We start from the raw sequence: 15,021 nt of genomic DNA, 5'->3' as shown, positions 1-15,021 counted from the left end.
GAGGATCTGATATCTCTGGCCTCCTCCAAAAGTACCTGTGCGTGTGCACGCACACACATGCACAGGCGTTCATAATTTAATAAAAAATAAACTTTTAAATTACTAACCCAAGCACAGTCAATTATGAAATGCCACTTTTGCAGGAAATCAGACACAGTTTGCAAGTCTAGGATTTGAGAGTGATGAGTACATATGGAAAAAATTCAAAGAAGCCTGTGTTCTTTCCCTCCTGTTCTGATTTACATCTAAACAGAAAGTGTTAATACACAGTGTGGCCTCAGGAAAACCTGGACACACTTCTCTACAATTTCACCCCCATCGGGAATTGTGGCTCTTTATCAAGTAGTGGGAAGAGCCCAGGTTGGGTGATGACCCTATTTTCTCAGAAGAACTGCTGGCCCAGTAAGATCAACTCATTTTAGGGTGAAATCATACAAAACCATATCCCGGCTTAACATCAACATTGGGAAAAAGAAAAGGCAAATTGGGCATGGTCCACCTTGAGCTCCTCCAGTTCCTCTTTTCTGTACCTGGCTTACTGATGCCCCTCTAGCCCCTTCCTTTACTCAGTTCACACACCTCTGGATCTAGAGTACTGTCTACCTTCTTATAAAGACTGAGAGCTGCCAAAGGCTAAGCTCTCACTGGGATGTACTCGTGGACGGAAGGTCTGTGCAGCCACCATGCTGTTAGATCTCCATCTTCAATGTTCAGTTCTCTCTCACCCCACCCCTTGCCCCGCCTTGCCTTTCTTCCTGGTCTCTTATGTATCACCTCAGTCCCACACCTGCTGTGCTTAAACTTCCATCTTTCTACATACTATGTCACTCTTCATAAATCTTACCCATCGTAAATCTTCATTTTTCAGTTCGTTCTTCTTTTTCATCCCTTCTCCCTCTGCCTTTGTTCACATCCTTCTCATTTCTCCAGCTTCTCCTAACTAGGTTCGTTTCCAACGCTAGTTATCAGTTTTCTCATAGTCCCCTCCTAATTCTTCCCCCATGTCAAAAGGAGCCTCTTTCCTGCTAGTCAGCTCCCTAAAATCTAATTTCCTTCCAGGGAAACAAATCCTTATCATATTTATATAGCAAATAGATGCCTCCAGCTTTCCCTCTGCTAATCTGGTGGTCTTGACCACATGCCATGAAATGGGGAGTCCTATTTTAGTGTTTGCCATCCTTAACACTTCTCCATTTCTGTAAGACTCTATGTAGCTTGACTCACTCTTTACTGCTGCCCCTGTACCATCCACCAGCTAACTTCTGTCCACCACAGCCCATGTGGCTCCTCTTACATCAGTTTACCCCTAGGACTGCCTCCTTTCTACCTCTCCTGATCTCATCCCACAGTCTGTGCCAGGCTCCTTTGCTGGGTCTCTCCCTGCCCCATGCTTCTCTCTAATCACCAATCATACTAAATTATAGTATTTGTACTTACAAGTCTATATTTACCATGGCACGACGAACTGGAAGAGTAAGGAGAACACCTTTTTCCCCACACCCCCAGTACCTAACAGAAAGGGATACCAAGTCGTGTAGAAGATTGAATGAGTAAACTAGACAATAGCATTTAACTATGTAAACCAGTGCATCCTTGCTGTAATGAATTCATTCAGAACTGGCTTTCATCAACAGATTTTAAGAAGCCAATTCACAATAAACATTGGGAATTTTAGCTAATGGATGTTTGCAGGAACTTTAGAAGTGGGTAATAGTACACAATACTCAAGATCACTTTAAAACACATTCAGTAGCAGCATTTCTTTCTGGTAGTCATTGTGTCAAAGCAGCTGCTATAGTCTACCTACTAACTTTGACCCCCAAACTCCCCACCTGGTTAGCCCTAGCCTGGCACCAGAGGTCAGTTCTCTTCCTTCCGTCCATTCCTCCCTTGAATTGCCTCAGATCTGCCCTCTACTACACAGAATAGGATCGGTTTTCTGGTGCTAAAGCTGCAGTTAGAGTGTGGGAGGAAAAAAGGGGCAAATTCACACCTGGCACTCACTCACTCAAGTAGGTCTTCACTCTGTCGACTATGCCTTGAAGGGTTAAAGTAACAACAGCCCAAGCCCACCCTGCAGGTAAATATATAGCATTTACTATTTGCTGTTTGCACATTGAAACTGCATCTTTCCAATTGAATCTGTGGACATGTAATTTTAGCCAGCTTCCATGGAGCTGAACACATGAAAAACTTGACTTGAAAACATGAAACAACTCCAAAATTTAAGTTACTTTTATTTCATTAGAACCTATATATGCATAGGCTACCTTGAAAATGCATGCTGGAAACTAGGCTATGGCTTTTTTGGTTCTTTGGCAAATTTTTTGTATGTGTATATGTGTGTAGCATTCATGTATGCATGAGCACACATGCATATGTGTTGTGTGTGTGTGTGTGTGTGTGTGTGCATTCACACACCCATGTGAACACATGAATGTATGCATGTATGTAGAGGCCAGACATTGGTACCAGATGTCTTACCAGTCACTCTCCACCTTATAGATCTAGTCAGTGTCTCTCACTTGAACCCAGAGCTTGCAAATTTGGCTCCTGTAGTCAGCTAGCTTTCTCTAAAGGTCTCTTATGACTGCCCTGAAAAACAAGGTTTCAGGGAGGCCGCTCCATCAGCCTTCATGTGGGCACTGAGGATTCAAACACTGGCCCTCACATTTGTGTGGCAAGTATCCCACCCACTGTATATCTCCTCAGTCTTCCTTGGTGAATTCTAATATATCCCTCAAGGACAGAGAGATGAGCTCCAAAGAAGCCGATTAAACCTTGGTGCTTCATCTCCTGCATCAACAAGTCCATGTGCTGTTGAAGTCTGAACTCTAAATGATTGTTTGAAGCTGTCAGCAGAGAAACCTAGGCCTCAGTGTGTGCTCTGTCTAGCATTGAGGGATAACAAGATGGACAGCTTTCTTCTCAGAAATCAGTTGCTCTTTTGAATGCCCATACGCTTGAGGCCCTTTGAAATCTATCTAGACTGTTTCCTTTCTTCAGTGTGCTGCTGAATAAATTGTATTTGAATGTCCTGAGCATTTTTTTTTCTTCTAAAAATGTCAGAGACTTACTTTTTACAGAGTAGCTTGCACGGCAGACATGCTCACTCAGAAACTGTTGACTGTAGGGAACCTAATAGAAGGGGCATTGTGAAAGCCCCTTAGAGAAGGCATGAGGTCTGTGCAGAGCACAGCCACCTTCAGGAGACTCTCCATTCTGCCATCAGGTTCTCCACATCTGTGAGTGCCTCAGGGGCTGGAGAGATGGATCAGTGGCTAAGAACACTGGCTGTTCTTTGCAAAAAGGATCTGAAGTCAGTTCCCAGCATCTACATGGTGCCTCACGGTCATCTGTTTCTCCAGTTCCAAGGGAATCAGTGCCTGCTCCTGCCCTCTTTGGGTACTGCGTATATGATACACATGTATATATACAAAACACACTCACATAAAATTAAAAGTACATAAATCCAAAAACATTATTTTTAAAAGAATAATTAAGGACAGACTTTGAACTGTGGCTATTTCTGAACATATTTTATCCTTTATGCTTAAGACTCAACATCATGAAACATTGAATCTTATCATGATCAACTGTACTCTCTGTAACTGTCTAGACTGCCTAATGTAATATCTTCAGGAGATATGTTACCCATATTAGTTTGCTATTTATAGATACATGTTGACAAATAAGACTGAAGACCCCTGCCTCAGTCCAAATAATTTTGTATTAAAGCAGGCAAAAGGGTGGATGGACCATCCAGTCATAACAAAGTAAGAAAAGTAACACATCAAAGAAAAGATGATCATGGTGTCATAAGGGTTATGAGGGAAATAAAAAGGTATGTGTGCTGGAAACTGAGTCAGAATCCCCTTGGAAGAAGCTAGAATAAGACAGTAAATGTCAAGCAAGCTGCAGGGACAGAGGAATCCACACAGAGGACTGAGCAAATAAGATGCAAAACCTCTGGCATCTGAAGCAGGTGCCATCCAGGGGAAGTGTGAATCCTAGTGACAGGGAAGACCTGAGCTTGAAGTATTTGGGGATAGAGAAGGGTGTGGCCAGAGGACCATGCATGAGGGCCACTGTGGTGCTAGGGAGGCTAGGGGAGGAGAAATAGAGACCATGACAAGAAATCAAGAAATAGTGACCACAGAGGCCATGGTATGAAGGGAATGATATAAAAATATATATAGGAGTCCTGGCTTTTGGGAACCTAGGGCCCATGCTGGGACACTTTGCTCAGCCTTGGTGCAGGGAGGAGGGGACTGGACCTGCCTCAACTGAATCTGCCAAGCTGGGCTGACTCCCCTTGCCTTGGAGGAGTCTGTGGCTGATAGGTAAAATTAAATTAATTATATAATAAAAATATTTATAATGAAAAAATAAGAGTCATGTGTTTCCTAACACATATGAAATAAGCAGAGAGTGCTGAGAAGATTCCAAAGGTGTAGAGAAAGCCGAGACTTAGAGCAGAGCTAGCCCGGCAGCAGCAGCATGCCCCTGTAATCCAGCCCGAGGGAGGAGGAGGAGCTCAAGGCTGCTCTCTAGCTGCATAGTGACGCCAAGGCGCGGAGACTTAAAAAGCTTCAAGGCTGTGATGCAGCTAAGGGTGCAGCTCCAGAGTAGCGCAGGTGGCCAGCATGGCCGACCCTGGGTTCAGTCCCCAGAACGGCAAAAGACAAGATGCTAGTACAGAAGTACATGAAAGGCTGTGGCCTGAGAGACAGCAGTGAAGACGAGAACTTTGTCGGGTCTGCGGAGCTCAGGGACGGGAGTAAAGGGGTCGGGATACCTTAGAAGAATTCCGTTTGTGTGTTTTGCCTGAGGAAATTAATCTGTGGGCGAGCTTGGAGCTACATATCCTGTAGAAGGAACATCCAGAGTCCCAATGTTGATGCTTTGAGCTTTTGACATGTAAATAGATAGCTAAATGTCAGTGTCACATGAAGGGTTGGATTCGTCTGAAGCCCACGGGAGAATTGGTATAAAATATGCCGTGGGGAGCCTTCTGCATAGGTGAGCGAGGGAGATCTTCAAGGAGTTTGGGAGGGAAGAGGATGTGGGGGTGGGGCAGGAGAAGAATGCAGAAGAGAGGAGAGATCCTGGGGCTGGAAGACACTCCAGTGTTTTAAGAGACAGTTGAAGAATCTTGAGAAACCAGGAAGTCAGGCCAGAAAGTATTTAAAAAAAAAGACATGCATAGCCCCTGGTACAAGAGGGAAGTAGAAATTCTAACTGACTGAACTGGATAATTCCGGTAAATGCCTGATTGGGCTTCCTTCCACACAACCCAAGTGAAGAGTGTCTGTTTCAAATGCTCACATTTTCTTCTAGCTTTCCTGCATTAAATTACAGCCAGAACAAAGGCCAAGCCTCAGAAACTTCCCACGGCTAGGGGTGTGGCATTCAAAAGTTAAGCCAGAGGGAAAGCAAATCCAGGCTTGGTGACTTGTTTCATCTCCAAAGCAAAGGCCGTGCGTGCGTGCATGTTTGTCTCTTCCACAGTGAGACTGCTTTCACCCACAGATAAGGAAGGGCCAGCTGGCTTGTGGAGGGAGCTGTCCCATTTCACAAGGCATGTATTTTATCCTCACAATAAAACCTCACTGTGTCATTTCTGCCAGGAGTTTGGGTGACACCTCGACACATCATCATCAATTCTACAACCGTGGAATTATATTGGAATCCTCCAGAAAAGCCCAACGGCCTCATTTCTCAATATCAGCTGAGGCGTAATGGAAGCTTGCTTCTCGTGGGCGGCAGTGATGAACAGAATTTCACTGATACAAACCTGGAACCCAACAGCAGGTGAGAGAGGGGAACTTGGCCAACCACACTGTAAGCTTTCTAAGTTGTTCAAGGCTGAGAAAGAATATCTCCCGTTAAAATGTTATCCCATTATTGAATTAATCTCCTTATTCATTAGCCATGCTGTCACGGATAAAAGTGCTAACTAGCTGTTAGTTTTCAGCCTACATGAAATCCTTTTAACATACAGATAATTCATCCTCTATTTGACAAAAAAGTCATGAGAAATTTAAATATATAAAATACAATGTCCAACTTCAAAAATTATCCAATGGTATTTAAAACTTATGTTCCAAAATTAGCAACTGAAGAGATTAGGAGAATCGTGTTGCCGTCACCTACCGCTTCTCGTCTCCCCTCCACTCACCACCCTGCAATGCTCTGTCTACAGGAGTCATCTTAGCCACCCATTTGCAATTCATTCCCATTCATTTCTCAGCAGACACAAGATAAACCCTACATCAACAGATGTTTCAGTGCAGAGAATAGAGAATAATTTAGTTTTATTGGGGAAGATAACAGATCAATTTAAGTATCTCTGCTTCTAAATGAATCTCCCTGAAATTCAAACCATTTAGACATGGAAAAGACTAAATTGAATTTTCACAGCCCAGTAGCACACCCCAAGATGTTCTTGAAATTCTCTGGAAAAGCCATGAATGACTACAGGGTTCAACATGGCGTTGGGAGACCGCTCTAGAGAGCAGCGTGGTCAATGCTCGACGCCACGACCAAGCTCATGATAGCATTCCTCATAGGAAAGAATTCAAATATTGTCACAAATTTAGGGCCAAACAACAGGTTGGGAAGCTAGCAAACATTGTCCCAGTCTCTTAAAGACTGGCTGATAACAGCTTTTGTGTCTTCAGGTACGTTTACAAATTGGAAGCAAAAACGGGAGGAGGCAGCAGCGTGAGCGAGGAGTACGTTGTCCAGACGCCCGTGAGAACCCCGGAAGACGTCCGTCCCCCATGTAATGTCACCGCACTGGGCTCTGATTCCATATTTGTAGCATGGCCAACGCCAGGTAAAGAAAAAAAATGAAATAATTTCCCTCTCTGTCTCTGTCTCTGTCTCTCTGTCTCTGTCTCTGTCTCTCTCTCATAGTTTAATGGAAACAGGCTGAAAATGTGCCTTCACAGTAAATCACAGCTTCCTCACAGATAAATATGAATGGAGCAGTCAAAATACACATCTACACATGTAAGTCTACATGTGTGTGATTGTCTACATATATATATTAGTTACACCTCTGTTGCTGCAATATTAACACCACAAACAGAAACAACTTAGAAAAGTTTGTTTTAGATTATGGTTCCAATGGAATACATGACAGCAGGCAGGTGGAGCAGGAAGCTGAGAGATCACAAGCAGAGAGTGAACCGGAAGTGGGATATGGCTATAAACCCTCAAAGCCTGCCCCCAGTGTCACACTTCCTCTAGCAAGGCTCCAACTCCTCAAGGCTCCATAACTTCCCCCAAGCACCTCCACCATCTGGGGACCAAGCATTCACATACTTGAGCCTATGGGGACATTTCTCATTCAAATTATCATAATATGCATTTCTACACGTATGTACATTTACATGCATGCATATCTACCTATATAAATATGTAGACACATCTATCTGCCTCTCTATCAAAGCAGTGTATTTTTGGAATTCAAAATTCTAAAAACTCTGTCTTTTCACTCATGCATATATATCTGAGGCAAATCAGAGGGTATAACCACTCTGGGCATTCCTTTCCACAGGGATCCTGGGTGGGCTCACTGGCCTAGAGTGTTTTTTTCTGTATGGCATCAGGGAACTTGGGAAGACATTGGCCTGTTCTAACTATGAGCTTACTGTGTGAATGGTGATAACCACTGGATGTCCCCTCTCTGCTCAGTGACCTCCCTTAGGCTATTTCATCAATGCCAAACTGCTTTGATGATTTAGTGCATTATTACATTCTGATATTAGTATAATCCTTGGGTAGATACTATGGAGATGAAATAAAAGAGCTGGATAGGTCAGTGAGTAGAGTACTTTCCATCCTCATACAAGGACCTGAGGTAAAATTCCCTACACCCATGTAAGAAATCCGGGTGTGATAGCATGGACCTATAGTCCCGGAGAGGGAGAGCAGAATGGGACAATCCCTGAGGCGTGCTAACCTGCTCTTCTGTCTGAATCTGAGAACTCCAGGCTCTAGAAAGACTGTTTCAGAAAATAAGTTGGAGAACAATAGAGAATGGTACCTGCCAGTGATTCCAGCCTCTGTGTGTGTAAGCAGACCACCTCACCTCACCTCTCTCTCACACACACATACATGAACATGTACATACATGCACAGAGAAAAGGGGGAGCAAGGGAGAGAGACTGGAATCATCCCTATCTTTCGACATAAAGTACAGGTGATTAAGTAAAATTTAAACCTGATTATAGGCTTAAAATTCACTTTCAAAATATTTGATTTTATTTTTTCTTTCAGTACTAGAGAGAGAACTTGGGACTTTGCACACACTATATAAGAAACTACCATCTAGCACTAGGCTACATACGCTGACCATAAACGTTCTGGGGTTCTAAAACAGAACCCCCAGCTTTACACATGCCAAGCATACACTCCACCATGGGGCCCTCAGCCTTAGATCTTGTTTGCAATCCCCGCTCTTAAATTGAAATTGAAACAAACTCCATTAGCCTAAGTTCAACCACAAGTCAGTCCAGTGTTAAAAATAGCTATTCTGGCCATTGGCAAACCTGTTTCTTAAAATAATCAAGGACATGCCTGTCACTGAATTACATAATCATCACGGACTGAAAACACCATCTTCTGGGCATGATACAAACATGGGCGTCATGAACTCAACCACAGCTGTGATTTCCTGCACCGAGCCTGCACAAGGCTGGGCCTGTCAACAGACAGTCATGGATGGGGTGGGGTGTGGGGGCTCTACCCCTCCCTGGAGATTTACGGCTGTTGATGGGTGCTGTGAAGGGGGAGCCATTGTCCTGGGTTGTGTAGCCACCAGAAAGCCCTCTGGCTCCAATGGGTAGTCTAGCCCATTGTGACAGATGGCCCCGCTTAAGTTCAGTGAGTCACAAAACAGAACGAGAAGACATGGACATGGAGAAGGAACCTCTATGGAGGAAAGGGAATTAACAGCAGTGAGAGGGGTCAAGAGAGTGAAAAGTGAGAGTGTCCAGAGCTCATTATATACGTTTATGAAATTGTCAAAAATCTAATTAATAATATATACACATAACACCTGATTGGTTTGTAGAACAGACATCATGGAGATCTACAAACTAACCAATATCACTTGTCTCAAAAATTTTCTTTTTGGAAAACATCTCTTTGTTAACATGTAATCTGAATCACCATGCAGTGAGTTTAGCACTGCTATTCTTTATATCAATAAATGTTGCCGGGTGGTGGTGGTGCACGCCTTTAATCCCAGCACTTGGGAGGCAGAGGCAGGTGGATCTCTGTGAGTTCGAGGCCAACCTGGGCTACCAAGTGAGTGATCTTTTAAATTTAACTCTTAATAGCCTCAACACAATCATTTTAATAACTCTTTTATATTTATTTTCTGGGCCCAGGAAATGGTTCGTCAGGTAAAGACAGCAGCCTAGCTGTGCAAGCCTAATGGCTAGAGTCTTATCCCCCAAGCCTACACAAGAAGCTGGTGCCGTAGTGCGCACCTATAATTCTAGCACCCCCATGCAAGATGGGAGGCAGGGGCAGGAGAGTTGGGAGGAACCTCAGAGTCCACCTGTCTCAGAACCCTCCATACAACAGAATCAAGAAAGCCCTGCCTAGACCAAGTGGGAAGATGTCTCCTGACCTCCATGAGCACACCATGACACGTGCATGCACAAACACATACATACAAACACACTTACCTTTAAAATGTATTTTCTCTCAGCGTTTTCTCAGAGCTAATAGCTTCATTTTCAAAATGCCAAAAGCACTTGGTACAGTACAGTATTAAAAATTTTTCAAGACATTTCTCAAATTTCCTAGCACTGTGTCATTTTCTTCTTTGAATTCACCATCACCTTTTTATGTTGGATATATAATACTTTCAATAAGGAAAGTCCCACTATGGAATAAAAGATAACCCTTGCTTATAAAATGTAACAGTAACTCTTTCCTATCTCAAGCTTAGTCGAAATTTTCAGTCCAGACTAAAGGAAAATGAAGAATTACATGCTAACTCTATTTAACCAATTGTTAGCAAATCTATTATTTCCAAACCTGTCAATATTGTAGATGCATGAAATCCATTACAGAAACAATGTCATATATAGAAGGATTGAAATCTTAAACATCATTTTCCTGGTGCCTGGAAGGATTCCAAACTCAGGAAATCAGGTGACTGTGCCCTGTGCAAGGTGCGCAGTTGGTTCTATCAGAAATTGTCTCTTGATTGGGATCATTTTTTTTCTGTACTGAGTAGCCACAAATATATGTGTTAAGCAGAAGGGAAGCAAAGTTATTTTGAGCAAAGCTGTTTACAGAATTTTCTAGATCTTCTCCCATATTCTGAAGTTCAGAATTACTGCACCATAAACATAGAAAGTCAAAGAATCCACATCTGTAGTTTCTAACCGTGGACAGACTTTAGAATTCCTGGTGATCTTATTCTAAAGCAAATCCTCAGACTAAGAGGTGTCTCAGTTGGAAGCTTGCAGAAAGCTCTGGGTCTATATCTAAGCATCCCGGACATGGTGCACACTGTGCTTGTAGCACTCTGGAGGAAGAGGAAGGAGGATCAGAAGTTTAGTCCTCTTCAGCTATACAGGAAGTGGGAAATCTGCTTGGGCTACACGAAACTCCATCCAAAAAGAAAAACACAAATCTTCCATTCAAGGCTCGTGGAAAAAGATTCTCTTGAGGTACAGGCAAGAGATATTTGTTTGTTTGTTTTTGTTTGTTTGTTTGTTTGTTTGTTTTTAAGAGCTCTCTACATGACTCAAATGCACCACCAAAGTTTAGACTCTCTTATACCAAACCAAAGCGGTCAGCAACACTACTTCCTGAAGAGAGAAGTCAGTGGTTTTCTCTTGAACATACAAAGCCAAAATATTGATGGAATTAGTTGATTTCTTTTCATGTGCATTTTGTGGGGATCAATAAAGACAGAGTAACCTCAGGCAGGTAAGTTGCTGGGAGCAAATAGTCCATGTGGTTGCTTGGCAACACAAGAATTACCTAGGTAATTAACTGTATTTCAGGTTTTCAAATTATGTTTCCAATGCTATCGATAAACTACATCTTAGATCGTGCCAATAAATCTGCTGGTAAAAGGAGTGAGGACACCCAGGGGAAGGGTAACTGTGATAGTGAGAGCTGATATCATGGATGCACACTTCTTAAATCCTACTATGTGCCAAACACTCCCAGGCTCCAGTTATTTCTTATGCAGACATTAAGAGGTAATTTCCTGTACTAAGAATTTGAATTGTGGAATAATAGTATCATATGCTCAAGGTCACCAGACATTGCCAGGATTCAAATGTGAATCTGTTCAATTGCTGTCTTTAACAAGTAATTCCTTCCTGACTTTGGTTTAACTCCCCAATCCAAAGCTTTGCATTTTTCACTGGAAGTCTTACAAATGCATGAGATATGCAGTCTGCTTTATGAAGTGGTAGCCAAGGGGTCCAGGGGATAGGGATACTGTTGTTTAAAACCAAATGATTCTGGAAGGAGGGTGTTTGGTCAGGCAAGTCAAGAGCGGGAGAATTAATTGGGAAATGGTAAGCGCTGTAAGGGCAAAGAGTCACCAAACTAACGTGTATGGATGAATCAGAAGACTCTGCCTACCCAGCCAGAGTCCAGAAAGAATCATCCAGACTCAGCAAGTAAGAGCAAGTGAGAACAGGGGAGGTTGAGAAATGTCTCCACTACCCATGAAGACATTATTCTAAGACTGGCTTACAGCCTTGTTCAATATTCTCTGTCCTAGGTAAAGCTGGGTCCATTTATTCCCTATTTAACTGATAAATGTCAGTAGAGGTAATTCCAAAACACTCAAACCCGTAAAACATTAAGATGCCTGCTCTTTGTATGGTGGGTGATGGACAGCAACATATGTTACAAGATGTTTGCTGACTTCATGGAAAAAGCAATGAGAAATAGGAAGTTTGTATTACCATGCAGGAAATACAAATTTCCCATGCCCTGCAGAGTAAAAGTATCCATACACTTGATTTGCTGTTAAGGACCACCACTCTCTTCATGGATGCTCAACACCACACACACACACAACACAGACACACACACACACACACACACACACACACACACACACACACACCACAGAGAGAGAGATTGACTTTAAAAAGAAATAGGCACATGCCTGTGTTTTCCGAAGACTGTTGCTATTGTCTGATGGCTGCATAGTTTATCAGCTTTCAGGAAAGAAGGTGACAGGTTCAGTGTGGAATGAGCCCCCCTTCTTAGTGTCCCTGTGGCCTTGGGCAGACTGCACAGTGCCCAAAGCTCAGGCTCTGCCTTTTTAGAAGGGAAGAAGCCGGGCGGTGGTGGCGCACACCTTTAATCCCAGAAATTGGGAGGCAGAGGCAGGCGGATCTCTGCAAGTCGAGGCAAGCCTGGGCTACAGAGTTCCAGGAAAGTCACCAAAACTACACAGAGAAACCCTGTCTCAAAAAACAAAAAGAAGAAGAAGGAGGAGGAGGAGGAGGAGGAGGAGGGAAGGAGCTAGAGAGAGATGGTTCTGTGGGAAAGAGTCAGGACTGCTCTCTCCAAGGACCAGATTCAATTCCGTTCCCAACACCCACTCAAGCAGTTCATAACTGCTGTAACTTTAGCTCCGATGCCCTCCTGTGGCTTCTGTGGGCATCTGTACTCATAGACACATATACACATAATTTAAAATAAATCGGGGCTGAAAAGATAGTTCGATGGTAAAAGAGCACTGACTGCTCTTCCAGATTACTCAAGTTCAATTCCCAGCACCCACACAGTAGCTTACAACTGTCTGTAACTCAAGTCCCATGGAATTCAACACCTTCTTCTGGCTTCTAATGGTACTGCATGAGCATGAAGCGCAGACATACACATATGCAAAATACCCATACACAGAAAAATAAAATGAAACGAAAAAATTATATAGGATATAAATAGAATGTTTTTAAGGGGATGGGAGTCATGATAGTAACTTACCTTCCATTGCTGAGGTGTGAATATTTAAGACCATGTGTTAAACAGTTCTGAAAAGATACTAGCCAGTTGTTGTTCAAATTAAAGGCAAGAGGGGCCAGGTTAGTGTCCTCCTCAAGTGTCCTCTTTCCTAGTATTCGCTCTGGACCTTGGACCAGGACAGATCCAACAGAAAGAAAGCAATGATATATGTTACCTTAATGGATGAAAAATGGTAGAATATTGAGAAGCAAAGGCTTCATAGAACATAAACCGTTTACTCAGAGAAAGAACAGAGGCAGCCAGTCCTGCTGTTTAAGAACCCAAACATTCAAAATTATTTAAACTCTGCAGATAATAATGAGCCATTGTAATTTATCAAGATGATGACTATATTTTGAACTATCCACCCCTTAATCATGTCCTAATTAACAATAGCACCGCATTCAGCAAGAGCTTTTTCTCACTAAGGATGGTGAGTTATTTAAGTTTAAGGCATAATATTGAAACCCTGGCACTTTCCCTTGCCCATTTATCTTTTAGTCCATTAAAGAAAAGAATTGGCAACCATGCTTCTGCTGGGAAATCATTTTAATTAATCCTGCATGGGCACATAAATACTTTTTATTAATCACGTTTTGATGAAAGGTTAGTTAGCCACAATATGGGCCATCTATAGACACAAGACACCCCAGTGAATGTTGAGTTAAATCCTCAGCTGTAGTGAGTGGAGTTGGATGCTATCTGTTTAACAACAAAGTTCACATCAACTTTTCTAAATAAAAAATTCACCTTGCCCTAATTTGGACGATTCAACATTGGCTGTTGTTTTGGTTTTCACTGTTGAGTGCAGTAACCAAATGACAAGGATTGGAAAGCTTCAAAAAAGATGAAACCCAGTTCATGATTTATGTTTCATTTGCATATTAATAAGTAAATGTTTCTTGCATTATTCAATCTTAATATGAGCTAGGCATTTTGTTGAGATAAACACTTATCCCTCTCAGTAACTATAACTTCACGTCTCATGTCCTGTATTCTACATTTGTTTGGGGTTTTGGTGATAGTGTCTCATTACGTAGTCAAGGAAAACCTTATAATTTCAGCAATCCCTCTGTCTCAACATGACAAATGGCTGGAATCAGAGGTGTGGGTCACCACACCAACCTATTTTCCATATTTTACCAGTGAGAAAAGTCAAGGTAGATTTTTAAAACTGTGGCTTTCTCTAGGCCATTCATTACATAGCTATCAGAAGCAACCTACAGGGCCTATCTTGTCTCATGACTTTTCTTTTTAACTATTTAATTTTTAAATGTTTTAGCGTTAGCATATATTCAGTGTACTCAATGATGAGTGTAATTATGGCATTTTCATATGTGCTATCGTGTCTTCTGTTCATAGTCTCTCTCCTCACTGCCCTCCCTTCCCCCCACAGTGCCTTCGACCACCTCCTGTCCAAATGACCATTGTCCGGTTTGCTGTCATGTGTGTATGTGTGCATGTGTATATGTTGTTAAAAATCCATATGCTATTTTTCTTCCTAATTAATATATAGAGCAAATCATTTTATCATTTATATAATCAAGTTCAATTAAAAAATAATTTTACTATAGATACAGAATATGCGAATGACCACAGTATAATTGCTGGGCAATCCAACCCATGGTCCAGCAGGGTCATTTTATCTGCAGCTTCAAAACCTCATAGAATGCAGAATTCATCTGCCTTTGGGTAGAATGGTCCTTGTATTCACTTAACCAACAAGAATATATTTACTGATCCCCGCTCATGGGTGTGGCAGGATTGGGACACTGGGTCACATTGAAAGGCTTGAAGAAGCTGAGACATCGTCCCTCCTCTGGGAAACCCCGCCATCTGCGGAGGGAGCAAAGGCTACAGCGTGGAGCTGTCAGCCTCTGTCAGCATCCTCTACAGTTATCATCAAAGAAGTGAAGGAAGCCTGCTTCACCTCTCACCCCCCAAAAGGACATAATTGAGACGCCCGCGCCTGCACAGAGGAGGGTGTCGGCCAGTGTGTTAGAGACA

General features: G+C 42.5%; 1 protein-coding gene across 1 annotated transcript in view; it reads left to right on the top strand.

Annotated features, from left to right (window-relative positions):
- Ush2a (usherin) overlaps nucleotides 1-15,021 on the top strand; it is a 688,259-nt gene that overhangs the window by 564,139 nt on the left and 109,099 nt on the right. Inside the window, 2 exon segments of the mRNA XM_028876752.2 lie at nucleotides 5,631-5,814; nucleotides 6,684-6,841. Coding sequence (XP_028732585.1) covers nucleotides 5,631-5,814; nucleotides 6,684-6,841 — 342 coding nt within the window.

This window comes from Peromyscus leucopus, chromosome 15 (assembly GCF_004664715.2).
Source record: "Peromyscus leucopus breed LL Stock chromosome 15, UCI_PerLeu_2.1, whole genome shotgun sequence".
Classification (NCBI taxonomy): Eukaryota; Metazoa; Chordata; class Mammalia; order Rodentia; family Cricetidae; genus Peromyscus; species Peromyscus leucopus.
Note: the sequence above shows the minus strand (reverse complement) of the source record. Positions and strands in the feature narration are given on the sequence as shown.